The sequence below is a fragment of the Chiroxiphia lanceolata genome, chromosome 8 (assembly GCF_009829145.1).
Source record: "Chiroxiphia lanceolata isolate bChiLan1 chromosome 8, bChiLan1.pri, whole genome shotgun sequence".
Lineage (NCBI taxonomy): Eukaryota > Metazoa > Chordata > Aves > Passeriformes > Pipridae > Chiroxiphia > Chiroxiphia lanceolata.
In genome coordinates, this window is record NC_045644.1 from 171635 (window position 1) to 197124 (window position 25490).

The 25490-nt window shown below is 39.4% G+C and overlaps 2 protein-coding genes across 5 annotated transcripts in view; one reads left to right on the forward strand and one right to left on the reverse strand.

The window, feature by feature from the left end:
* The first annotated feature begins 2932 nt into the window (after positions 1-2932).
* ENO4 (enolase 4) lies at positions 2933-23015 on the forward strand. 4 transcript variants are annotated; one of them, XM_032695446.1, is made up of 14 exons: positions 2933-3098; positions 4353-4481; positions 5662-5852; positions 7471-7619; positions 8575-8744; positions 8947-9090; positions 10530-10595; positions 11318-11380; positions 13388-13555; positions 15368-15493; positions 17689-17884; positions 18825-18892; positions 19459-19576; positions 21737-23015. In XM_032695446.1, exons 1-14 carry the CDS (start codon positions 2964-2966, stop codon positions 21826-21828), a joined length of 1815 nt encoding a protein of 604 aa, XP_032551337.1. In that variant the 5' UTR covers positions 2933-2963; the 3' UTR covers positions 21829-23015. The 4 variants fall into 4 exon arrangements, with proteins under 4 accessions (XP_032551337.1, XP_032551338.1, XP_032551339.1 ...); XM_032695447.1 differs by having other exon boundaries at positions 8959-9090; XM_032695448.1 differs by lacking the exon at positions 2933-3098 and adding an exon at positions 3174-3387.
* Positions 22882-25490, reverse strand: part of SHTN1 (shootin 1) — a 59774-nt gene continuing 57165 nt past the window's right edge. Inside the window, 1 exon segment of the mRNA XM_032695450.1 lies at positions 22882-24407. Coding sequence (XP_032551341.1) covers positions 24197-24407 — 211 coding nt within the window. The 3' untranslated portion in view covers positions 22882-24196.

Sequence of the window (25490 nt, forward strand, 5' to 3'; positions counted from 1 at the left end):
TCTTCTGTGAAATCCTACAAGAACAAAGATGGCAGTAAGACCATGATTTAAAGGTCAAGTTTATATTTTTAAAGCAGCATTTTAGAACAGCAAAAAGCAAATCCTTCACGTGACGCTTAAGCATGGCATGTTGTACTTGGGTTTAGAGCATGCCAGATTAGCACCACAGATTCATACACTCAAAGGAGATACATGTGACAAAAAGAATGCACACAATACAGTATCATAATTGAGGAAAAGCTGATCATAGCAAGAGTTACAGTAAAGGCAAGAGGTGAAAAAGAGTTATGTACAGTTGCTCTCAAAAGAAACATGAGACCCATTTATCTGTGCACCCAAAATACTATGCAATCTAAGAGACTTGGGGGAAAATCTGTTGAGAAGATATCAAAATACAGTGTTACTGGACACCTCTAGGAATGTTATGATTGCAATCTTATACATTTTTGTACATTTTTAATGTACATGTTAATATAAGTGAAGCATCTTCATTTTTCAAAGGCCAGAGTTACTCCAATCACAGGCTTTTCCTCACTGGGTTTGTTTCTTGGCTCTTGCTACATATACTTTGATTAGAGAGTTTTTAATTACACTTTAGCCTGTTAGCACCATGGGGCCAATAAAACTAAGAGAAATAGAACTAAATTCTTTTCATTCAACACAACTGGTAACTAAACACCAATTAATTACACCCACACAAGCCTAATGAAGATAATGGGGTTGCAGAGAGTTCACTGATGGTATGAAGTGGCTTGCAGTATCCTAACCTTAATCAGTTAACTACTTCGTAATAGGGAGGATCACAGGATAAGCCATCCTCTTTCCACATTCTTACAATTACTGTTAATGGAAATTACATGGCCATACAGATAATTCATGTAGCGTTCACCTGATCATGAACCAAAAATGATACATACTTGGGGGAATCCCTACTAGTATTTCAATCAGTTTATTAAAAAACAGGAGTTCAGGGTTATTAAATAACCTGAGTATCAATCTGCTTCAGCTCATTGCTTTGCTAAAGGCAAAGCTGGCCAGTTTCTTTTCTTCCAGGGATGGGGCATCCACAGCTTCTCTGGGTAACCCGTGCCAGTTCCTCACCACTCTCACAGTAAAGAATTTCTTCCTAATATCTAATCTAAATGTACCCTCTTTCAGTTCAAAGCCATTACCCTTTGTCCTATCACTACATGCACTTGTACCTCTCTGTCGTTCTCGTGGGGGCCCCCTTTGGGTACTGGAAGGGGCTCTAAGGTTTCCCTGCAGTCTTCTTTTCTCCAGGCCAAAAACCTCCAGCTTTCTCAGCCCGTGTCCATAGCAGAGGTGCTCCAGCCCTCTGAGCGTCTTCACTGCCCTCCTCTGAACCCCTTTCCAGAAGGCCCACATCCTTCTCATGGTGGGGCCCCCAGACCTGGATGTAGTGTTCCAGGTAGGATCTCACAAAAAGGAGTTAAGGGGGAGAATCACCTCCCTTGACCTGCATGACTTCTCAAATATGATTGATAGTGGCTTAGCTACTTGATCCACAAGTTCCCTCAGGACTCACAGATGCACCACTCACCACGTCCCATGCACTTTGTGCACCTGCAAGTTCCTTAGATGTTCTTGAACGTCTCTTAGGCCAGTCTTCATTCTCTCAGTCCCTGACTTTTCCTTTTGCAACTTGGGTGGTGCAGCTTGGGCACTTGCCACTGAACACAGAGGCAAAAAAATTAAGTACCTCAGCCTCCTCCATATCCTGGGCAACCAGTTCTGCTGTTTCCTTCCAGAGAAGGCCAACATTTTCCCTAGTCTTCATCTTATCACCACCACGTTCCTTCACAATGCATTTTATTTAGAGCCCTTTAGAAGACAAAAGGTGGGAAACTGGTCTAGAGGCCCTTGAAATGTATCAGAAGGTACAGCTCCCGTGATGGGTTGCATTACCTAGTGTGTGACCATGTTCACAGAGCACCACAACAGCACTGTCACCTCTAGAGGTCTGTTCTTCCAGGACTATCTAATTAAACCGGAGCTTTCTGAGGCAAGCCTGTGCATGTGACACGGATCTGGCACTATTTGGCTGCTGCCACCCAGCCCTCCGACCGCACAAGCCCCTCCTGAGCAGTTAGGAGCTCAAAGGGCAGCCACCCACCTTGTTAACTCCTTCTGAAGAAAATCTAATGAGGTACTTGCTGCCCACTGTCCTCAAAGGAAGGGGAAGTGTCAGTTCAGAAACTTCTTCCAATGAAAAGAGGGTTTAAACTCTCTGGAGAGGTACTGTACTATTTCTGAAGGATGTGAAAGGAGAAGAAAATGATTCTGTAGGGATTTTTCTTCATTATCACCCCACCTGGAGAAGTGAGCACACAATGAGCAGAGGTCCACACATATTGATTTTAGAGCAGGGGAAGTGTGCAGCTAACAGCTTTTTAAGTATCTCCATTTTCAGTTACTCCAACAAAATTACCGATGAACAATGTAACAAAGTGAAAGTTTTGTAGGAAATTGCAGACTTAAAAAAACCCCAAAAAATCACAACCATTTAGGCTGGGAAATGTTTCTTTTCATTGAAAGTAAAGAGCTTTTAAACTGACGCGTTTGGCAGCGTTAGACATTTCCCAAACCATAATCCGTCTCTCTTTCAGGGCGATAATTTTATACAGTTTTGTTGTATGGTGACTTTTTAAATCGAGGAGTGCCTGCTCGCGGCATCCTTGGAAGGCCCTGACCGGGCCCTGAGGGAAGCGCGAGCACCGCACGGTGTGGAGGAACCAAAGCGGACCAGGGCGAAACAAAGCCCGGCCCCGCTGGATCGAGGGGTTGTTCCCGGGCGGCTGGGCGAGAGCAGAGCCCTCGGGGCGCGGGGTCGGGCACGGCGCCCAGGGGGGCCGCGGTCCCCCTGAGGGAGGGGCGGGGAGGGAGGGAGGGAAGGAAGGGCGGCGCTCCCCGGAGCGTTGCCCGGCAGCGGCGGCGGCCCCGCCATGGAGGCGGGCGGGCGGCGGGCGCGGCGGCGGGAGGCGGCCGAGTACTACCGAGGGCAGCGAGTGCCGGAGCGCATGGAGGAGGCGCTAAACGCCCTGTTCCCGCTGAGCCCCGGGGATCTCTACGGGGAGCTGGTAGCGCCGGGAGGGGCAGCGCCTGGAGGGGGCCGGGGGGGGCTGTGCCGGCCCCGCGTCAGGGCGAGGGCGGCGCGGGAGGGCCGTGAGGGGCTGCCCGCAGTGCCCGGCCCCGTCCCCGCCGTCCCTGCCCTCCGGGAAGGGGCGTAGCGAGGAGCTCGACGTCTCTGTGATAATGAAGTGGTTCCCCCCGACTGCGGTGTTTCGGTGTTTGTGGTCGGGGGCACTTTGACGCCGGGCCAAGCAGCAGCCGGGCCCTTGCTGGTTGCTTGTCTCGACACGTGGTCTGGTAACCGCGGCGGGGTTGGATCGAGGGTTGGACTTGATGTCATCTCAGAGGTCCTTTCCAACCCGGCTGATTCTATGCTTCTGTGAAAACAAAGTGGGAGGGCACAAATGGACATAGCTAATAAAGCCGCTGCTCAGCACAGTGGTGTCTCTCCTGGGCCAGCAGTGACAAGAGATTGGGCGCTATTCAGCTGCGGCTGTTGATGAAAAGCAAATGGGCCCTCAGGGGAAATGTCGAGAGTCACACCCATTTTATCTGTTCCCGGTTGGCCAAATATTGTTGACAGTAGTTGAATGAAACCTCAATTAATGGCAATACAAGAATTGCCAATGCTACAATAGCAAGCAACTCTTGAAAAAATGGTTTCTAGTATGTTGTTTAGTGGGAAAGTGTCAGTAGAATTGAAACATTTTGTTCCATCTCGTGCTATTTCCCATCTAGTGTTTTGCTATCGCCAGTGGAAGGGACTAGAACCGGTAACACCTTTTCTTGCTCTGCCTGGTTGTTGACGTGTTCCCCTTCCATGTAGCTATAAGAGTTTCCAGTTTTTTCCCATTTGGTAAGTCATGGTTTGGTGACGCTCCAATACCAGACAAAATAATGAAACTAGTAAGGAAGTATGTAGTAAACCTCAGGTAGCGACTTAATCAGTTTTCTAAAGCAACACTGTATTACCTGTGGACAGAGGTGAAAATATATTGGATTATGACAGTTCATCAGGCCCATTAAAGACCATGTTGGAAGAAGAAAGTGAACTGCCTACCAGAAGTCTCAGTTTTCACCTTTCTCACAGGGCTCAAAACTTGCTGTAACATATAAATCATAGAATAATAGAATATGCTGAGTTGGAAGCGACCCATAATGGATTTGTTCAGTGGTGGATTTGACTGAAATATATTTCATGGAATAAAAATCTCTTTGCCTGGAAATTGACTTTTAATGAAGTTCTTTCTCTTTCATTTAAGGCTAACTACCTTTCTAAATATTCAAAAGCTCCAGTAATATGCAAATTAGTTGGAAGAAAAGTTCTTGATGGAGTTGGTCAGCCAACATTAGAAGTGGAAATATACTGTACAGTTAAAAACTATGAGAAGGTATGAGCTGTTTCTTCCTGTTTTATTTATTTGAATAGGGCAATATCAGGAAGAGGTACTATTCTCACATCCCAAGGAACATTTTATTTTCCATCTTCATGAGGAGATATAAATCCCTGTGACTCAAGAGTTGAGTATTGTAACTTAGAAAAAAAAGGTGTCCTGAAAAGTTAGACAGTGGCAGCAACTATGAAAACTTTCTTTTCCATGAAATAGACAATATTTTATGAGTGGGATATGAGTGCATCTTTGTATATTGAGTTTTTATCTGTCTTCATGTAGCTTTTCCTTACACCCCATACTGGCCTTGTAAGTTCATTTACCTTTTTCTTTAATTTTCATATCCTTATATTTCTCTTTGTGTGACAGTCTTTCAGAAAAACACAGCACAGGTGAAAAGCACGGTATAAGTGAAGGCACTTTTTTTACACCAAACTAATAGGTTGATGTGGGTGATAGTTAAGTCAAACATATCCCTCCAGCACCTGCATCTCTCCCCCAACCTGAAATATTCAAGTTACTGTCTTTGCAGCTGTAGCTATTTTGGAGTAATTATTTCTACTTTCCCTCAGTTAAACTATGGTTCCCTTCTTTCTTGAATTAAGTGTAGCTTCACAGGTATTCACGGTGTATAAAGTTAATACTATTAATGCAGGCAACTCTGTGAAATTTGTAAATGATGTCTTCCTTAAGTGAATTCTTTTAGTATCATTTATTCTTCATCAGTACAGAAAGATGAGCTTAAATTATCTAAGACAACAGTAACTGACCATGAGGGATAGCATTAAGCAGGAATGCTGATGAATCATGGTACAGTAGGCTACAAACAGCTGCAATAAAAGATGTCCTAATGACTATGGTCCTTAAAATAACTCCATTCTATTCTAATAGCATAATATATATATATAAAGAGATCTGTCAGAAGGCTTTTGCCTACGTACTTATAATTTAGATCAAAAAACTTGAATGATGTCTGTGATTACCAAAGTATAAGAGGCTAGAAAGAAGGTGCAGGATGAAAAAAGATAAGTGGAGCAAGCAGTAGATTGGAGCTATGTACTTGTGGAGTTGATAAGGACATATACTTCTTAGTCTTTCAAATGACATTTCAAAGTTAGAAATTAAATAGTGTTTAAAACCTTTATACATTGGGGTTTTTTTTTAATTACTATTTATGCAGAGGATTTGTTCCACTGTAATGTCTTTCCATTCTCAAATACCTGAAAATGCTTTACCTGAAAAAATTGAAGCTGAAGAAAAAGAAAGAAATGACTCTGTTAATACTGCTGTGGAATGGGTCAATGAGTCACTCAACACAATGCTGAGGGACTTGGAGCCTACTGACCAGTGTCAAGTGGATAAGATGCTTGGGTAGGTCTTGCATATTATGCAAATTAATGCATTTGAAATATACAAATAATTTATATAAAATGCAATGTATATAATTTTATATGGTATTATTTATGTATCTAATTTTTTATATAATATAATTTATATGTGTAATTTATATTATTTGTATTGTTAATGGAAAGCATATAGAATATTTAGTGTTTTCTACTATTATTTTTTATGTTTTTAGGTGGTAACATGTCTCAGATCCATTGCACTATATTATTGTCTGCTTGTTTCATAATTTTGATATGAAAATCTTACTGGTTTTTACAAGGTTTCATCCATGGGATACAAAAATAAGGGTGTCTAAGAAAAAATGCCTGAACACATTCATGAGTCAAGGGCAACATTTAAGAAATTCGTTCAGTGCCAGTTTAATTTAGTAAGGAGGTTTTTTCAAACTGCAACTCCACTTCTTCTGTTTATGGCACTGCAAAAGGCAAGTGGTACAAATGGCCTGGGTGTGAGTCTGCTGCATTGAGCTAATCCACAAAAACATGTATATGTGTGCAGCTTTCATGTCCTGGTGGAGCTTGCTTCCTGAGCAAGCTGCTCCAGAAGACATCTTACTAGGGTAATTGGTTTCTTTGGAAATACAGTTTCTTTGGTAAACATCCATGTTTATTTTTCATATAAATATTTCTTCTTGAGAGCATCCCAAAGCAAAAAAACAACAGCCATATTTATCCATTCAAAGAAATATGTCTGGCTTTTATAAGAAAAAAAATATATAAGGTAAAAGTGTCACAGATGGATTTGAATGTATTTTTAAAGTACACTTAGAAGAAGCCACCTGGCAACAGTATGGCTGTCTGCACCCTGGGAACAGTAATATGGCCTCACATCCTCTTCTGGAGTTGGAAATGTTCCCTTCAGCTGCACCCCTGAGGGAAATGACACTATGTGGAAGGGGTAGGGGTTGGGCTGCCACACTGAGCACAGACTGTACTGAACAGACCTGATTGCCTTCCACATGGACTAGCTTTGGGAAAGTCCTGATGAAGGGAGTAAGGACTCAATTGGAAAGTGAGTGTAAATAAGATTTTAATGCACTGTTTACACTACTTTACATATCTTACATACTGAGTTTGCCTGAATTGGATGTCTGTGACCCCTGCATAAAGTTTCTAGTTCATACATGTAATTGAAATTGAGCCACCTCTTAGTTTGCAACCACTTGGATAACAACCAGTGTACAACTGAGCTCTTGGATTAGCAACCTCAGCCAGGCTGTTTTATGTCATGAAGTTGTGCCAGGATCTGTTACTGCCCATGCAAAGCAAATACATCTTTCATGCTAAGATTGTCTGTTCGGAGCTGACTTTCAAACCAGTGTGATTTAAAAAGCATGTGTTAAGGTTTGTGATACTTGCCTGTGGTTCTTTTTGTTTAACCAGTGCTGCAGATGACTACCAAAAAATAATGATATAATAAATGTACTGACCTCTCCAGCTTCACGTAGTGAACCAATGGCAGAAGCTCAAATAGATGCACTTAATCCACTTCCTAGCATGTTCTTTAGCTTGTACTGTGTGTGTCTACTTGTCACATGTCTAACAATATTTTAAACCAGTAATTTTTATGCCTCTTCCCTCAGTGAATACTTTACAAACAAGGTAGAAGAAAAAAAGAATATTCAAAGGCAGGAAGAAGAAGAAGAAGAAGAAGCAGAAGCCACTCTTGCCCTTCCTCCACGGGCTCCATCCCCAGCAACACCACCTGGGAAAAAAAAATCAGCAAAACCAGGTTTTTGTTATTTGATTTTAATGTTTTCTGCAATACAGATATTGATAAATGTCCTAAATAACTTTCTGATGTATTCTGTGGACATGGGATACTTCAGAACACATGACACACTGTCTCATGTTCAAAGGGTTTGGTTATTCTCTCCTGCCCTTTTTGATCACAACAGTTTCTGTAGCAAAATGAGGGAGGGGAAAAATACGGTTTTCTCATCATTCACGTGCATTGGTTGAACAGAGTTTCTGCCTTTGTTTTACAGTTGGCTTAGACAGGAGGTTATTACTCTTCAAAGTGAGGAATAGGAATGGAGGAGGATGCAAATGAAGAATAAAAATGAAAATGATAAGAAAAGAAAATAGAAATAGAATTAAGATAAGTTGAAAACAATTGAAAGAGGGAGGAAGGAAAGTTTCCTTCTAACACTGAGAAAAGGAAGAAATACAGTGAAAAGCAAAAGAGAAAGAAGGAAGGGGATGAGATGAGAATGATGGGCAATATAGAGTAAAAAGAAGTAAGAAAAACAATCCTACTAAAGGAAAAAAATGATTTGAGACTATAGAAAGAAGGTAAAAACACCAGGCCAAAAAAAACCAACCCAAAGGAAGAAAGCACCATATGTTATCTCCATATATGCAAAAAGGAACCTGAAAAATTATATGATGTTATTGGATGTAAACACAGATAAATAAAAATACAGATTTCAGTGTCTGAAAGTTCTCCAAAAGAAACAGAATTGAAATAAATTTGAAACCAGAGCGAGGACAGACACTTTGCTTACTTATAAGGTCATTCCATATAAAACCACTGACAAGATGAAGTTTTAAAAAAAAAAGATATTATTTGTTAATACATTGAGTACACACTGAAATGACAATATCGTATTTACTCATATAACTGTGATACAGAAGCATGTGTTTAAAAACAAGAAAATACTTAGCTGCTACTCTCTGTCTTGTAGGAAAGAAGTCATCAGTGGCAGAGAGACCCATTCCCCCTGCAGAACCTGCTGACCCAGTGCTTTGTGGCAGCTTGGCCATTGGGGGAACATCCCTTGCCATAGCAAAGGCTGGGGCCACCATCAGCCACGTCCCACTGTACTCACATATTGCACTGCTGAAACATGACCAGGTACATATGGCTTTTGCCAGTTTGTTTCTTTTATCCCAGTTGTTGAATTCTGAAGCCAGCAGTGCCTCGTGACAGTGTCATTAAATTTATCTCATAGAATACACCCTTAACACCATTGCCTGTAGCAGTCTTTGAACCTCGTGCCATAATTGAAATATATAAGAATTATTTTGATTTTTACATTTTTATTTTCACCCGGTACTCCCAATTACAGGAGTCACCTGAAGAAATGACTCTACCACTCCCAATGGTTACTCTGCTGAACTGTGAAAAAATGTCACCTTCAAAGCTGAAATTAGTGAAAGAAGTTATGCTTATACCACCAGTTCAGTTGTCACTCAAACAGGTACTGTTTCATTTTTTTTTTATAAATGTGTTCTACAGACACCATACTAACTATGTGTGTAAATAAGTATATAGGTCTTTTCAATATAGTCCTTAGAAACTGTATTTTTTATTTTTTTGTTTGCTTGCAAGGCCAAAGTTTTAACAAATGCTAAATTTGTCAAATTTGTAGAATTCTAACACCAATAATATTAAATCAAGCAAAAAGATGAAGATTTAAAACAAAAACCAGAAATATGTCAAGTTAAAAATGTATGTTAGTATAGAGGTAAAAGTCAGTGCATTGAAGAAGTTGTTAGGAAATTGTGTTACAGAACAAGAGATTAGGATGTGATTTTACATTAGTAGGTTATAAATAGTATCAGTTGATTGATATAGTGTACAAAACAACAAAACTCAACAAATTCACAGGAAAGCATAAAATGTGTGGAAATAAGTTGCTTTAAAATGAAATTGTGAAGATAGAAGGGAGTACAAAGAGCAAGAAGGATGGGTGAGACAGATGGGATCAACCCTCTCTTTTTGTTTAGCCATGTGTTGTATTAAAGAATATATCGGCACGAGATGCTTCATTAGGGCTGTGATTTCTGCTTTGTATGCTGGTGACCTGAACAAATAGCTGAGCTCGATTCTCTTTCTTTTTGCTTTTCCTTTAACTTTTTCGAATTGTCACCAAGAGCTGTTAATAAGGTTGCTAATTCTGTGCCATTCAAAGCCAGAATGCCTCCTAGCGCTCATGGGAGGGTAACAAGCTGTTTGCTGCCGTTCAAAACAGCCTGTTCCTCCCGTGTTGATGTGTTGTCAGCTGTGACTGACTTCTGCCCCCTTCAGTATTCCTTTACTGGCACAGCTTGAGGAAATCTCAATTGTGATTTACCAAGTTTTGCGAGTTTTACTGAATTTTACTAACTCAGCTGAAAAAGAAAATGAGTCTTGCATTAAAAGCAATGGATTCATTTAATTGGAGTGTTCCCCACTGTTTAAAGTTAAGAAAGTGATTTTTTTCGTGCTTCCTGGAAATATTCTGAAGTAAATGCATTCAATCTTCTCAGAGTTTCCAGTTAGGAAGTCTTAGAGTCACAATTGTGAACAGGGATTATCATCTTCTCACTTCTCAGATATTATGCAGACCTGGATGCTGTTTACTTGCTAGATTTGGGAAGGGCTATACTTGAGGAAGAGACTGCTTTTCTTGCTGTCCCATTCAGCAGCACGATCAAATATTCCTGTTCATTCCACTGCTACTAACCCTTTATGGCTGGGCACTTGGCTGCATTTTCTGAATGGAGAGACTGTGTTAAGGAGTCTGTAATAGTTGTGTTGGTTTTTTTTTAAGACTTTATATTAAGATTTGTATTTTAGAATAAGTGTTTTCTGATTTAAGCTGCTAAAATGAAATAAGATAACTTTATTTTGAAGATTACTGTTGTTTAATTTCAGGGCATAGAAAGAGTTCTGGATATTCAGAAGGAAATGACAAGACTGTTGGAGTCTCCAGGCAAAATGGTACAATAAAAATGTGTACTAATAAAGTGATATACTTCATTTGATCTGCTACTACTGTCCTTTCACACATAAACATGGAACACTTAGCCTTTATATGTCATGACACAGAACAGATGTGTTTCTCTGGCAGATGAGTAAAACATTGACCATTTGGTGATACTACATTAGAAAATAGAGAATAAAACATTGTTCTAAGCGTAGTAAGACTTTCTGTTTACCTGAAGAAATATACTGGAAGTGAATCGTGTCGGAATGAATGTACAATATCTATAGTTCTGATCTTGCTATGCCTCTCACACACAACATGTTTTATTCAAGGTACTATTACTGTAGCAGTATATCGGTCTTGGTGTGTGCATATGCTTTTGGGAAAGCAAGGCTGTTGGGTTTCTCCAAGTACAGAGTCTAGATTCTCATTTCTGAGATTCCCTGTATTTTTGATGGGCTGGGTGAGAATGTTTTGAAAAACAAATGATGGTTGGACTGATGCTCACGTAGAAATAAACATTTGAAATGAGTCACCAGCACAAAATAAAACTGGATAGTTACTGATAGTATTTAAGAAAAAAATAGGAGTTATTTCCTAGCTTAAATATTTGTAATCTCTTTAGACCAAAATTCAGTCAATCTTTTTTTTTCCTTTCCCTTTTTTTCCTGAGGTCTTTCTGTCATCTTTGTATTTTTCCATGGAATTGATTTCTTTCTTCTTTCACCCTCAACAGCCTGGTCCTCAACCAGCAGACGGTAAAAAAGGAAGAGCACAAAATTCAGGGAAGAAAAGTCTGGTAAGAAACGAGATTTTCATTTTAAGCCTTCAACAAGGTATTAACAACAGCAGAGAACCAAAATATTCTTAAGAAATGAAGCATTAATCTACATCACCATTTTGGAAAGGTCAAGGCAAGACCTAAATATTCCAAATGCTCATATCTTACATAATAATTTAGATCCTTCTGACTATACCTTCCCTTCCTGTGGAACAATAGCGGAAATAGGGGAAATTTTTCTGGGATCTGCTAATTTTTCTTATATAGAAATCCTGGTAAATTATCCAAGTGAGCATTTTGCAAGCCCATAGCACCAGCAGAGAAACATGCCCTTTTGATTATGTAGGCCATAAAACTACTACCTGTAAGACCTGCATATTGTGCTGTTTCCTAACCCTGGGAGAACAACTCCCTTCTTAATTGTGCTGCATCCAGTTCCCAGATCCAGTGTGAGGTTACAGACAATGGCAGATACAAACCAGTAGCTGAAGGGCAACACTCACAATAGAACACAGAACATTATTTTATATGACTCGAACGATCTTTTTTTATCACTTCAAAACCTGTGGTTTACAGATGAGTTTTCCAAATTGTGGGATGGAAATGCCATGCAGGTTTTCTCTCCAATCTGAGATTATTAAAATATTATCAAGTGAGAATTGTCACTGTTGTGGAGTATACAAAAGAAAGGATGAACAAAAGTTTTTCTATTTTATCCTTGCTTACACAACACAAAATTCTTCATCATTAAGCTGCTGGCCTTAGAATAATTCCATAAGATATACACAAGGAAAAAATGCATTAGATTCTCTGGAAAAAAATCCATTTATTTCAACAAAGGAATACTAAAGGAGGTAGTAATTAAACTGAAGTTAAAAATGATAAAAGCGCAAGGTTAGTTTTAACTTTTGTGGGGAGAAAAAAAAGGAAAAATGACAAAGTAGGCAGTGAACAAGAACTTATTTAGGTTATAGAAGTAAATGCTAGATAGAGAAAAATGTTTTTATGAAGAGAAACAATGCTTTTAGTGGAATGTAACAAGGCACAACAAATGGATATCTTGAAAATCACCTGGAACTGCAGACTAAACGTCTATCTGAGGTTAATTGCAGGAAGACTGCAGCCTTTCTTGCTGTCTATTGCTGCAGCTTTGTGCTCCAAAAGCAACAAGTCAGATTGTCTTGCATGTTGCTACAAAATAATCTCATAACAATTTGACCTGCGTTTTCTTTCCATTTTTTATGTGAAGAAACATTCATATGTCCTCTATAGCTAAGTACCTGTTCTGTCTGTAGTTAATTCTCTAGCTCTTGTCAAAACTGATGCCTTCCAATTGATCTCTCCAGTCTAACCCAGGATTATATCCTGCTGCTTTCTAGGCAACTTAATGTCATTCTTTATAATCCAAAATTCACAGACTTTAAAGTTAAAAATCACTGTTTTAAAAACCTACAAAAAACCCTGACAACAGAAGAACATGTGAAATATTTGGTCAATACAACTCAGCTTGTGGCACATTTCCAGGAATATTGTCCCTGAAGTAAAACTGCATGTAGCTGGGCTAGAGGTATTTCCCCTCTCTTAAGTTTGTTCCTTCTAGAATTCTCAGAAGATTCTAGGGTTTCCTGAACACTCCACAGAGTCAATATCAAAGTTGCAGTTGAGGATAAATGGCTAAAAGCTGTTTAAAAGTGGAGAATATGTTTTTTGACAAAGGGGTGGTCTGCAGCACTGGAGCATTCGTGACAATTCGGTAGTTGTTAAGAGTGCCTTTAAAATCTTCTTGTAAACCAGTACTGGCCATACAGGACAAAGAACTACATGATGAGACACATTTCCAAGGACTGTTAGCTCTCTAGTCATTAGCAATTGATTATCCCTCTTTCCTAGAGAATTGTCCTTAAGGCTGCCAATGCAATTTTTGAGATTTATAATTTGAAGATTAAATGCAGACTGAAATGATAGTGAGTATATATATTATATATATGTTTGTAAATGAAGTGATTCGTTTTGTTTTGTTTTCAGCCACAGTTCTTAAAAAGAATATCACACTTAGGTTGCCTAACAACAGGATATGATGATGTAGAACAACTGCTACTCGTTATGCAAACAGCTTGCAGCAACATAGGTCTGGAGCTAGGAACAGATGTGTACTTAGCAATAAATTGTGCTGCTCATGAATTAATGGATTATGTAAGTTATTTCTCAATATCTATTTTCTTGGGTTTCAAAAGGAACGTAGCTATTTGTTAACATTACTTATTATTGCATTGCAAACTCACCTAGAAGCTTCTAGCTCCATTTTTAAGGTAGCAATCAAACAAATGAAAAGAATTACCTCTGCATTTATAAATTATGGTTGAATCAGTCCTACAAGTGTGGCAGATATGTCGTTGGATTGGGAGTGCAAGAGGATGGGATATGCAGCCTGACACAGCAGGAGCAGTGTGAACATGTGTGTTCCTCCTTCCCAGTACCAACATCCTGGTGGTACCTTGTGAGAATGAGGCTCACTGGGCCAAGGCAGACCCTTCTTACAGCTCATGTCCTGCTACAGGAGTCTCTGGTACCTCCATGGCTTCGCTTGAATCATTCAAATGGTATAAGCCTGCCTGAATCAACCAGGTTTATTCCTTTTCTCTATTTATTTAACACGATTTTTCAGATCACTTTGTATCAAATATAGCAAACTGCTTTAATGGGTAAACACCTCCTGCATGCTCTGTTTAACAAACCAGCTTCATTTCACATTACACCTCAGCCAATTTGGAATTAAAGTATAAAGCAGCAAATCCTGGTTTGGTTGGTTGGTTGGTTGTTGTTTTTTTTTAATTTCACCACAAGGTATAAATTAAATAATTATATTCTATCCACCTTTATTTTAAAGATGAAGAACAAGAAATTATTTATACAAGTATACTTCTGTAATTCCTTAATACCACTAGATGCTCATTTTTCCATTATATTACACTACATCTGTTGTTTTCTTCAAACTACCCTGACATATCCATTTATTTTTTCTATGGTAAGTTTGTACACACATTAATGTTCATCTCGTGCCTCAACAGTCATTTTTTAATTTTTCATTTTTTAATATTTTTTACACAATTTATTTATCTCCAGATGAAGTCTTAAAGTTCTTGCCCCTTGTTCCAAGATCAATCAGGTGTTTTTTTTTTCTAAGCAGAAAAAGAAACTTCAAATTCCATTTAATAGCTCATGAGATTTTGTGTATTTGGGTGTTCTACAGTGCCAAAGCTTCCATTACCAATATCTTTCTTGAAAGCAGTTCCTCTTCTGACTGTGATGTCTGTAGCTTATAACAGAGTGTACAAAATCTTAATCCTTGAATTATCAGTAATTCTGTAAGTTTCTGTTGCTGAACTGTTAAAGTCACTAAAGCAGTGGGTATCGTGGCACAGTTTGACAGTTTGCCTTTAATACTCCTCCTAGGCTGTAGTTTGTGATTCCCAGAATGATGAGACTGGTTTTAAACTTGTCTTTTTTTTTTTGAAAGGGGAAAGAGACAAGGAAAGGCAGTATCTTGGTTTTGAACACTGAGGGTGAACTCGTTTCCCCAACAATATTTTCTTTATGAAAATAAGGACAAAAAAAAACCCCCAACCTTTTTGCAAGTGAAAAATGAGATTTTTTGCAAGCGAGATTCAGTGAAAAATTCAAATATATCTGGCTTTATGATATTGTAGTGTAAAACTGGCAGTGTTGCCTACAAAATGCTGAAAAAGGTCCCTCTGGTTTTGGCAGTGACATCGTTCAGAGACTTTGGCATGAGCCCACTGGAACCCACTGTCATTTTAAGCAGTTTTCTATAACAATGTGCTAACAACTTAGACACAGAGTGAAGCAGAGGAGTAAATGCCTCCTGACTGAAGAACACACATATCTTAATAAATGTAAGCATACACATGTGTATGCTTACATTAGTACTCTGGTTTTTAAGCTCTTACCTTCCTTGTCTTTTACGCTTTTTACTTTACTTTCTAGGACAAAGGAAAATATGAAATACTCACTGGAACTTTTAAAAGCCCTGATGAAATGGTTGCTATGTATGGAGAACTGATTGATAAATTTCCTTTTATTATTGCATTAATAGATCCCTTAAGAAAAGAGGTAAGATACCACAGTGCAGCCCGTGAAAAACTGGTAATACTGTTCAGTGGCACATCACTGATCTTTTCTCATTTTTGCAAAATATGCAGAATACAAGGCTTTTGGTTTTTTGAGTCTTTAAGCACAAAATATCACTATAAAAATGCATCTGACAATTCATTTGCATGTATTTTATTGACAATAACTCTACATTCTTCTATACTTTTGACTTAATTCTCGATGCAAAATAATCCTGGCCTGAACAGAATACAGTCAGTAGAAATATTTTAAAGAATTATAAATATTGCTTTTTTGTGTGATTCTACTTGTTAAACCACTATTATTTGGATTACGTTTTCCTTTTTATGCAAACAACTCAAATTATAAAACTATAAAATTCAAGTGTAATATAATATTATATTAAATTAGAGAAGCAAAAGTTTGGACGTGGTTGTATATTCCTTAGAATCACAAAAAAAAAAAAAATACTGATGCAGTTCCTTCTGATGGATATTTATAACCAAAGCCAGAACAGTGCTGTCACTGGCAGCATTGCTTGGCAGAATTTTTGAAGTGGTAGTAAGATACCATGTAGTTACCTCTGTGATCAAAGTTAGAGGAATTAATTAGTCTGGCCAACCGACTACAACAATAAAATAAAATACTATTAAGCATGTTATCAAGTTATGGATGGATGAAAGAGACAGATTGCATAACCTTAGATATTTACATTAAGATTAAGTCAGATAAAAACTTTGTTGCAGAACCTACAATTGCAGACCTAGATTCTGGAGCTGCAAAACTTAATAAATATTTTGTTCATTTTCATGAACAAAACACGAAGACTGTGATTGAAGGGGGAAGCAAAGTGATGTTGGTTTTGTGAATCTGTCCAGTGCTTGACTCAATAACTCTAAAATGGATGAACTGCAAAATCCGTCTGATGCTGTCCTTAACTAGAATGTTAAAAGTTCATTTTTCAAATATCTGCATTTACTCTTACCTTCCTCTAGTTAGCCTTGCCTCCTTGTGTTGTTTCAATCTGACTCTCTGAATTACCATGTTCCAAAGCACCAGATTATTCCCCACTCCTGCTGGGGCTGCAAACTTCCTTGAAAAACCTTATGAAGAAACATATTTGCAGTATGAGTCTGCAGGAGAATTACAGGTAGTGCAGTACAGTTGGAATCAGAGAACCATGAAGGAAAATGCCTCTGCTCCTCTGCTTCTCCTCCTCCTCGCAGGTCTGCAGTTTCCCTGTGCCACGTGTTTGCCCTGGATCCGTAGGTCCTTGAAGATTAGCTCTGGTACCAGTTCAGTAATTCATTGGCAGACACGAGACCACTTTAGTTCTTAAGTTTAAACATTTATTCAGGTGTCCAAAACTTCATTTTCACATACATACAGGCTTGAAATCTGTGCAGGAATGGACCCTGATATAGACTGCAACTAGATGGGTACAAAATTCTGTCTGACACACAGACCAAGAATTACTACTGGCAGAATTATGAAGTAGAAAAATAATATTTTCAACTTTGCATTCTGTGGTCACAAAGCAATCAATTAATAATTTTCTTCTTTCTCATTTTTAAAATATCCCTGTCCTTTATTTATCCTGTACCATGTACCATGTGGACAGTGCATTAAAATCAAGAAACAAAGACCCTAAAAAATGGAGCTTTGCTGGAAAGAGAGCGTTGTATTCTGCTGTTCCCTATGTGTCAGTCTTACAGCTCTGATCATCCTGTCCTGATACAAGTCATTGAGTCTATGACTGTCTCCTGTTGCATTATTTTACATTCAAATAACTATGACACTTGAAATATTAACACATCTGAATAAAACAATAGAAAATTATTTCATAGTCCATTAAAATTAAATAAATTTCAGGAAGGAAATCAAAATAGCAATCCCCCAGAGTTAATTTAATTTGAAATATTTTAAACTATATTTTATGCAAATAGTGTTGATTAATTCCAGATTAACATATATGTTTTCTAACAAAATCTTAAAATCCAGGGAAAATCCCAGTGGTAAGTTTTTCTTAGGTAGACAGATTTAAAATATAGTATAAAATATAATATTTTTATATTAAGGATATCTTTAGGATTGAACCCAAATTTATTTAATTTTTTTAAATTATTTTTACCTCCTGAGAGTTTTCATTCAGTTTAGTTTTTTAAACTCTAGTTATTTACTTGATTTGTTTTCTGCAGGACAGAGAACAATGGAGTAACATATGTTGTGCCCTTGGTTCCAAATGTTACCTGATTGCTGAAGATGCTGCCACATGTATTTCCAAACTTAAAACTGACCAAAACATAAACACACCGGTGTGCAGTGGTGTTGTCCTGAAATATGTTAATGAAACCAAGGTATCAGACCTCATAGAACTTACTGGAATTCTCCATGGTGAGTACAGGGGGGAAAGGCTGCCTTTCAAACCTTACAAGCTACACCTGTAAAGATTACATTTCTTTATTTAATTATAGCCACTTCTAATTTAGAAAGCATTTGTCAGAAGAAACTGAAATTCATGTTTTGATTCACGGATGTCTGTCCAGGGGCTTAAAACTGCATTCAAGGCTTCAACTATAGTCAGTTAATACATTGTGGATGTTTTGAACGTGGGTACCCTTTGACACTGCAGCTAAGTTTTACACAGTTAGATATCAGAATTAAAGAAAATAAAAAAGATGTGGTCAATTAATCTGAATTTTGACTATTACTAGTATTTTTAATTAAAAAATCCAAACAAGTCCAAAATGTTTAAAGTTGTGGTTTATGCAGATTATTGACTACAAATTATTGAGCCTTCATGGTAACAGTACTAAGAACTTGTGCAGTTTCCTATGTAAGATGTTTCTTTGTATCACTTTTTCTTTACTCATTTTTATACCCAAGGGATAGATGAACAAATTTAATACATCTAAGCTCTTTCCTTATTCCTTAAAACCACCCAGAATCACTATATCAAAGAGAGTAAATAGCAACTAAAAGATTTCATTCAGTCAGGATTGTAAACTCTTTTTTATAGTGAAGAAAAATCATTACTTATATTGAGGAGTACATTTAAAATAAATAGAACAGCCTTCTAGCCTGATCAGACAGATCAGTGAGAGACAGAAACTAGGAGAGGATATTCCTTATCCATGCTGAAAATAAAGCACAGTGTTAATGCAGCAAACTAATACAGCTTACATTTTTATGAAATGGGTTTCACTGGTTTACTCCTGCTTGTATTTAAGCTTAGACAACCCAAGGGTAAAAAACGAATGAGAAGTCCAAAGAGTTTCTGTGATGAATATATAAAATAAACGCTAATGAAAGTTTTCACTCCCGTTCTATATAGGTCAGAGACATATTACCATATTAGGAAGCCCAGATGGAGAATCTTCTGATGACAGCCTCGTGGATCTGGTAGGTATTGAAAGCTGTTCAACTGCAGAATTGCCAAAATACTGCTTTTAACATGTACAATTTTTTAAGGAGAAAGCCTTTTTGTGCTTCAGAAAGAAACAATGTTTTACAAAATGGGCTTTTTCTAGAGAGTTGGTTCTTTTCCCCACAGAGAGTTATTGAGTTTAAAGAGAACGCGCAGGAAATTTGCCAAGGCGGGGAGTATATTCCAGACTGTGTATGATCTATTTGGTTGCACTGGTTTATAAAAAATTGTGAGTTACTTAAAACATTCCTGTGTAGTAATAATATTTTTAGCAAAAATTCTTAACGCTATTATATTTAGTCTTTTTGTACTAAAGCTACATTTGCAAATAAAATAAAATTTCATTTCATATGCCAGTGAAAATTATTGTTTGCACCCATCAAATCTTTAATTAAGAGATTTTATTTCTACTTATTGCGGGGTTTTTCTCTGTAGAAAGATGAGGGTGTTAAATTAGAAGTAGGATACCATGTTTAATAATTAAAAAATGACTTCACTTCCCAAACCGTGGGGTTTTAAAATGCACACTTTCTCATTTCAGGCGGTTGGACTGGGTGCCAGGTTTATCAAGTTGGGAGGTCTTTCCCGCGGAGAAAGGGTGACCAAATACAACCGCCTTCTGGCTATAGAGGAAGAACTGGCCAAGAATAGAAATCTACGTATGAGCTTCTTTCTTACTTTGTTTTCAGCCTACAATGAATACGGGAACAAAGATTGGAGGGAGAATGATTGAAACTGCACCACAGGAGGGAAGCGAAATCAAAAGCCTATAAATAAGGGCTGACAAAAAAAACCTAGGATAGCACTTGCCACAATGTATATTGTTGTCCTAATGGATTATCTGTTTACTGAATGTTAAAATAGACCCCTTCTTGAGGAGTAGCCTACATTAGGCTTTTTTTTTGCAGAATTAATTGGTTGGAATCTTGAAGCCCACAGTGCAAAGGAACAAAACAAAACCCATGCATATAACATGTAGAAAAGCTGCCAAAATGGAATTTTAGGCCAAATACCCCACCTCCCTCAAACCCCTAAACATATATTGCTAACAAAACTTCGTTTCACAACTCTCTTTTGTATGTTACATTTCTAGCAAAATGTGTTTGGAAAGCTACAATTGCATGGGTAAGCCCTAAATAAAACCCCCAAAAAACCGAAGTTGACGATGCACATTCAGCCTTAGCCACTTGTATGCATCTGCCTGCCTGCATTTCAGGGTCTGCATCTTCTTTTTACACTGTACCACGGCACTGTTAAATGCTTAACAGTTCATTAGAGCCACTTCTCACTTGCTCAGGTATCAATCAAGCTAGAATAAAGAAATGCACTCTGAAGGGGAGGCAGAGAGACAAGGAGAGGAAGAAAGGAAGGATAGGGTTTGCAAGAATTTTATTAAGCCCAAGAAAAAGAAACATGAAGGAGAACGAAGTCATTTTACTCTCTTGCTTCTAATAATTTTCAGTGTTCTATACAAAGGGTAGCAGCACTTGACATGCACACTACAGAACAAAGGTTTTAGTTGAAAGGTTTTTTATTGAAAATATTTTGAGGTTTTTGAAATCTCTGCCTTGCTCATAAATAATCATTGTGAAAAATAGAAACAGAGACAGGAATTTTTTTTCGCTAAGTAAGTATTTTGCACAGAATGCACTTTTCTAAGTACAGAACTATGAATTTTAACTGCCTCAGCAATATTAATATATTCCCTACTGTTGTCAAGTGGTATAGTCTAAGCAAAGGAGCTCGAGTCTGACAAATATTTAGACCTGTATCTCATGAAATAAAATAGCAACAATCCCCAACAGCGTTAATGGTTTGGCAGAGCCAAAACCCGGTAAGTAAATCCCCAGCAGGGCAGTGGTGCGGTAGCCCCCCCCGAGCTCTCCTTTGGCGGGGCTGCGGGCCGGGAGCGCTGCGGAGTGTGCGGGACGGCTCCCGGGGCTCGTCCTGCGAGGTCACACCGACCCGCCGGGAGTCCCTCGGGACTGCGGGGGGCTGCACTGCCCTGGAGCACCCGCTGCGGCTCTCCCGCCGCCTTCCCTGCCCTGCAGTCCCGGGGGTGTGCAGAGCTCAGCGGGGATGAGCCATCACCCTCACCTGGAGGGTGTGCAGAATGCTGGGCCATCAGAATGCTGGGCCATCACCCTCACCTGGAGGGTGTGCAGAATGCTGGGCCATCACCCTCACCTGGAGGGTGTGCAGAATGCTGGGCCATCACCCTCACCTGGATGGGTGTGCAGAATGCTGGGCCATCACCCTCACCTGGATGGGTGTGCAGAATGCTGGGCCATCACCCTCACCTGGATGGGTGTGCAGAATGCTGGGCCATCACCCTCACCTGGATGGGTGTGCAGAATGCTGGGCCATCACCCTCACCTGGATGGGTGTGCAGAATGCTGGGCCATCACCCTCACCTGGATGGGTGTGCGAGCTGCTGGATGACAGAGCTGCCTTCCCTTCCCTGCAGTCACACAGAGGGATGGGGGCATTGTGCCTGTGGCCGAACAGCGAGTGGGGCGGTGAGGTTTAGGGAAGCAGGAGAACAGAACTGGGGAAAACAGAGGTTAGTGACAGTGACTGTGAACTGCAGTCACGGGATCAGCATCGGGACACGGGCTTACGTAAGATTGTTAAAGGCTGGGGTAGAGAAGGGCAGAGTCAGCTGGGGGGAACTTTGGCAAGAGCACCAGTGCAGAGGAGGATGGATGTTCAAAAACTCCTGTAAGCATCATGTGGAATCTTAAAAACATCTGTGTGCACCAGAGAATGTAACAAGAAACCAGATTACACCAAACACAAATTTCTTTTTTCTATTTCAGGTGAAACAAAACTTGAATTTGTTGCTTTCGCTGAAGAATCACAGCCAGAAAATCAACTTTCTGATGAACTTCCTCCCCCAGAGCAGGATTAGTTGCCTCCACATCTCTTGCAGGTTCACAGCCTGCCTGCTCAGCTCCCAGAGAACAGCACACTGACCCCAGCTGTCAACATTAGCTTTAGGATAAATTTCTAAGAAAAAATATTCTAGTCAGAAACTCATATAACTATTCCTTAATCCATTTATTTTCATTCTAGTATGAAATTCATATATTAACTTTTCTTTAATCCATTTATTTTCAAGCACTTCAGCCAAACATTTCTAAAAGCTTTCAAATACTGGCCTCTCTGTTCCCAGGGACCATTGCCTTCAGCTGAAACCAAGTTAACTGAGCAGTGACTATAGTTTGAAAACACCACACAATTCTGTGCTGCATTTACAAATTGACCAAACAAACTGTGCTGTGTTAAGTCCAAAGCTAAGTGTTTGTTTTGGGGAAGTGGAAATCTCTCTCTATACAAAGAGCAAGCTGTTGACAAACAGTAAAAAAAAAACCTCACCACATTTTACAAAAAACAAAGGCCTTGACTGTTGTGCTGCTCCATCCCCCCACACCCTCAATGCTGCTGTTAGACCCAGGCTGCGTTTGCTCCAGCTGGAGCATCAACACAAGTGCATCACTGCAAGCCCCAAATGTAGGGCACCAAGCTGGAACTGGCATCACTCGGAAGAAGGGAGTAACAAGTCAATTCCACAAGGTCTGGGAAACTTGTCAGGAGTCTTTTTAATAAACAACAATGAAAAGTTAAAGAAATAATTTATGCCCTAGGTAACAAAACAGTTTAAGAAAAAGAAATACTTCTTGAAAAAACTTCTGTTTTTTGTATAATGTGAAAATTTGAACATATAATACAGCAGCAATAATTTGAGGAAAAATACATATATGAAATGTTGCATTTTAAATTCACTGTAACAGATAACTGACAAATTAACAACCAGAACCAACGGCCCCCAAGAAATGAAAACATCAACGAGAGACAAATTTCCCCAAGTTTATGAATTGTATGTAGTTCAGTACTTAGATCGAGTCCAAGATTTTCTTAGCAAACATGCAAAACCCACTGAAATAGATGTGAAACCACCACACTCATTACTATCATTTTATTTTTAGGAAAAGCACCAGACAGTTGCATGCAGAGCCAAACCAACAAACTCAGAACATTCATCCTTCAATACTATCACTGTTTCAAATAATGAAATAAAAAAAGAATCCAAGTGCATTCAAGTATGTGACCACCCAATTCCAGTTACACCAATCTTTAGGTAAATCCCTGATTTGTTCATTCATTATAAAAGAATGAGATACTGTGTTAAATTTTAAGAGAGACTACAGTGGAATGTGAACTGGCAGTGGAGCAAATCAATCATGTTCCTATCTCACTGTCTTCATAGGAAATAAGGGCTGAGTGAAACTGGGATTTCTGTTATCAAATACAGATATCTCGAGTGTCACCTAATAAATTATTGCCATCAGTGTGTGCCAGGTTCAAAGCAGGGGCTAATTTGTTAGCACTGTGAGCTTTCAACTGAGAGTTCTCAAAATGTTGATTCCAAGTATTAGGACTGAATCCCAAATGTAGCCCGTGCCAGCCATAGCCTAGGGCAAGTTATTTTTTTGCAGCAAATACAGACTCCAGTTGCAGCAGTTCCAAAATTTGCCATATAACATTGAAACAAAAAGCAGGAAGAAGTCCTCCTTTGCAAGGCTTTTCATCCAAATGAGAGCACCAGTCTCAGCCCACAAACCTCTGACTCTGGCTATTGTTGCCAGAAGTCTTGGTCCCACAATGAGATGCTGCACTGCCTCTGCTTTTCGGTTTCTGGGCAACCTGAAACAGGAGGGTTGTGCTTGTGCTTTTCACTTCCTCAAAGGAATGTGTGTGGGGACAGCCTTGAGGGGACCAGCAGGATCTTGGTTTAAGTAGATATCAAATATTTTTAAAGCAATGTGTCTAAACACATTGTTGTTTTTTTTTCTAATAATTAGTAACACCCCCCATACTGAAGCTGATGAGGGTGTAATCACCTTCACAGGGTCTAACCCAAAGCTGTCCAGTTAAGAGGGATGCAAGGGGCTTCTGGCAACCTTTAACAAGGCATCTTCTCAATAAAAGAAGAATTTAAAAAGCCTTTTCAAATACAGTTTAAAAGTAAAGGTAACTGACACTATCTAAGAAATTAATAACCTTCCCTGCAAAATTAAAATGGGAAAGGGATTTTGAGTGACACACAGTTATTTAACACTTCAGTGCATGTAACCAAACTGCATACAAAAAGACCATTTCAATCTGTATTATTGAAAACTGTCTGGAGTACAGGCTGTAGCCCCCCAGTAACACACCTAAGCAATTCACACGTCCAGATAATGATTCCCAAAAGTTACAGCCTTTCAGAATAACAATTAACAGTTAGAACTATCTGTTTCTTTTATTTTCTCAACATTATTTTCTTTATGTGTCGGCTTGCTTTTTTCTTCCTTAATTTCGTTCTGGTTCAGCGTGTTTTCAGACATCTGATCCCCACTGGTGGACACAGGATCTAAAACTACAACGGATTTGGTGTCTTTTTCACTGCTAGAAGCTTTTCTTGTAAATTCTGTATGACTAGTTGATCTAAAGGAAAAAGAATAAACACATTAATACAGATGACAGTTCACATATTCAGAAGGAAGACTATAAATATACAGAAAAGCATTTCTATTAATAGCATATATGACCAGGACAGGTCTACCAAGTTTGTAAATAGATTTACAGATATAGCAGCTGCTATGTACAGATAGTAGTGCAAAAAATGCAACAATCACTTTACCCCCCATGAATCATTTGTTAAGCTGGCCATGGAAGACGAAAAATGAACTCACAAGGCAGTGAAAAAATCCTTAGACTATGAAAGTATTGGTTTAAAGACAGCCATAAGAATTTATTTTCTCTCTGCTCATCTCAGAGGTGGTTTTAGGTTCCCCCGTGTCCAAAAGAGCAGCTGCACTTGGAGAAAATGCCACCAGCTCCTGCAGTGTGTGTGCTGACAGTCCTGCAGCCTGGAAGGAGCACACGGTTCCTCCACACCTCGATCCCAGAGCCACCTGCCCAGGGCTGTCCCTGTGCTGCACTCCCCTGCAGGACTGGGAAACGTAACCAGGTGTTCCCTGTGACTGCCACTGGTCTCACTGGGAGCAAGTGCAAGTGATTTCTGGAAATTCATCCGCTGGGTTTGCTGAACTATTGAGGGCGTTAGACTGCCACTGTGCTGCAGAGCTGGGGTTACACCCCGACTGCCTGCGGGGCAGGGACTCTCTGGATAAAGAGCCCTCCGAGCAGGCAGGAAGGAAAGGGCAGAGACACCTGGGTTATTTGTCCAGGCTGGCATCATGCTATAAACACTAAAAGCACTTGTCTGTACTCAAAAGCGTCATACCAGTGTTGAAAACAGGCAGGCAAATCCTCAGATTAGCTGGAATGCACCGGCAGAGAACATGGAAACACTGGGAATGCTCGACCCGAACAAGTGGCAGACTGGGGTGTTTCCCAATGCCATCCTGGGGTGTTTCCCAATGCCATCCTGGGGTGTTTCCCAATGCCATCCTAACCCTGCTGGGTGGGCAGACAGGTTGGACCTCCCCCACTGAGCCTGCCAGCCCGTGTGCCCGAGGTCACGGAGCCAGGCAGGCTCAGGGAAGGCAGTCACACACACGTGTA

Coding starts and splice junctions, on each gene's coding strand:
- ENO4 (XM_032695446.1), top strand. CDS start 2,964: ATGGAGGCGGGCGGGCGGCGGGCGCGGCGGCGGGAGGCGGCCGAGTAC. Junction 4,482..5,661: donor CAGTTAAAAACTATGAGAAG/GTATGAGCTGTT, acceptor CTATTTATGCAG/AGGATTTGTTCCACTGTAAT. Junction 5,853..7,470: donor CAAGTGGATAAGATGCTTGG/GTAGGTCTTGCA, acceptor CTCTTCCCTCAG/TGAATACTTTACAAACAAGG.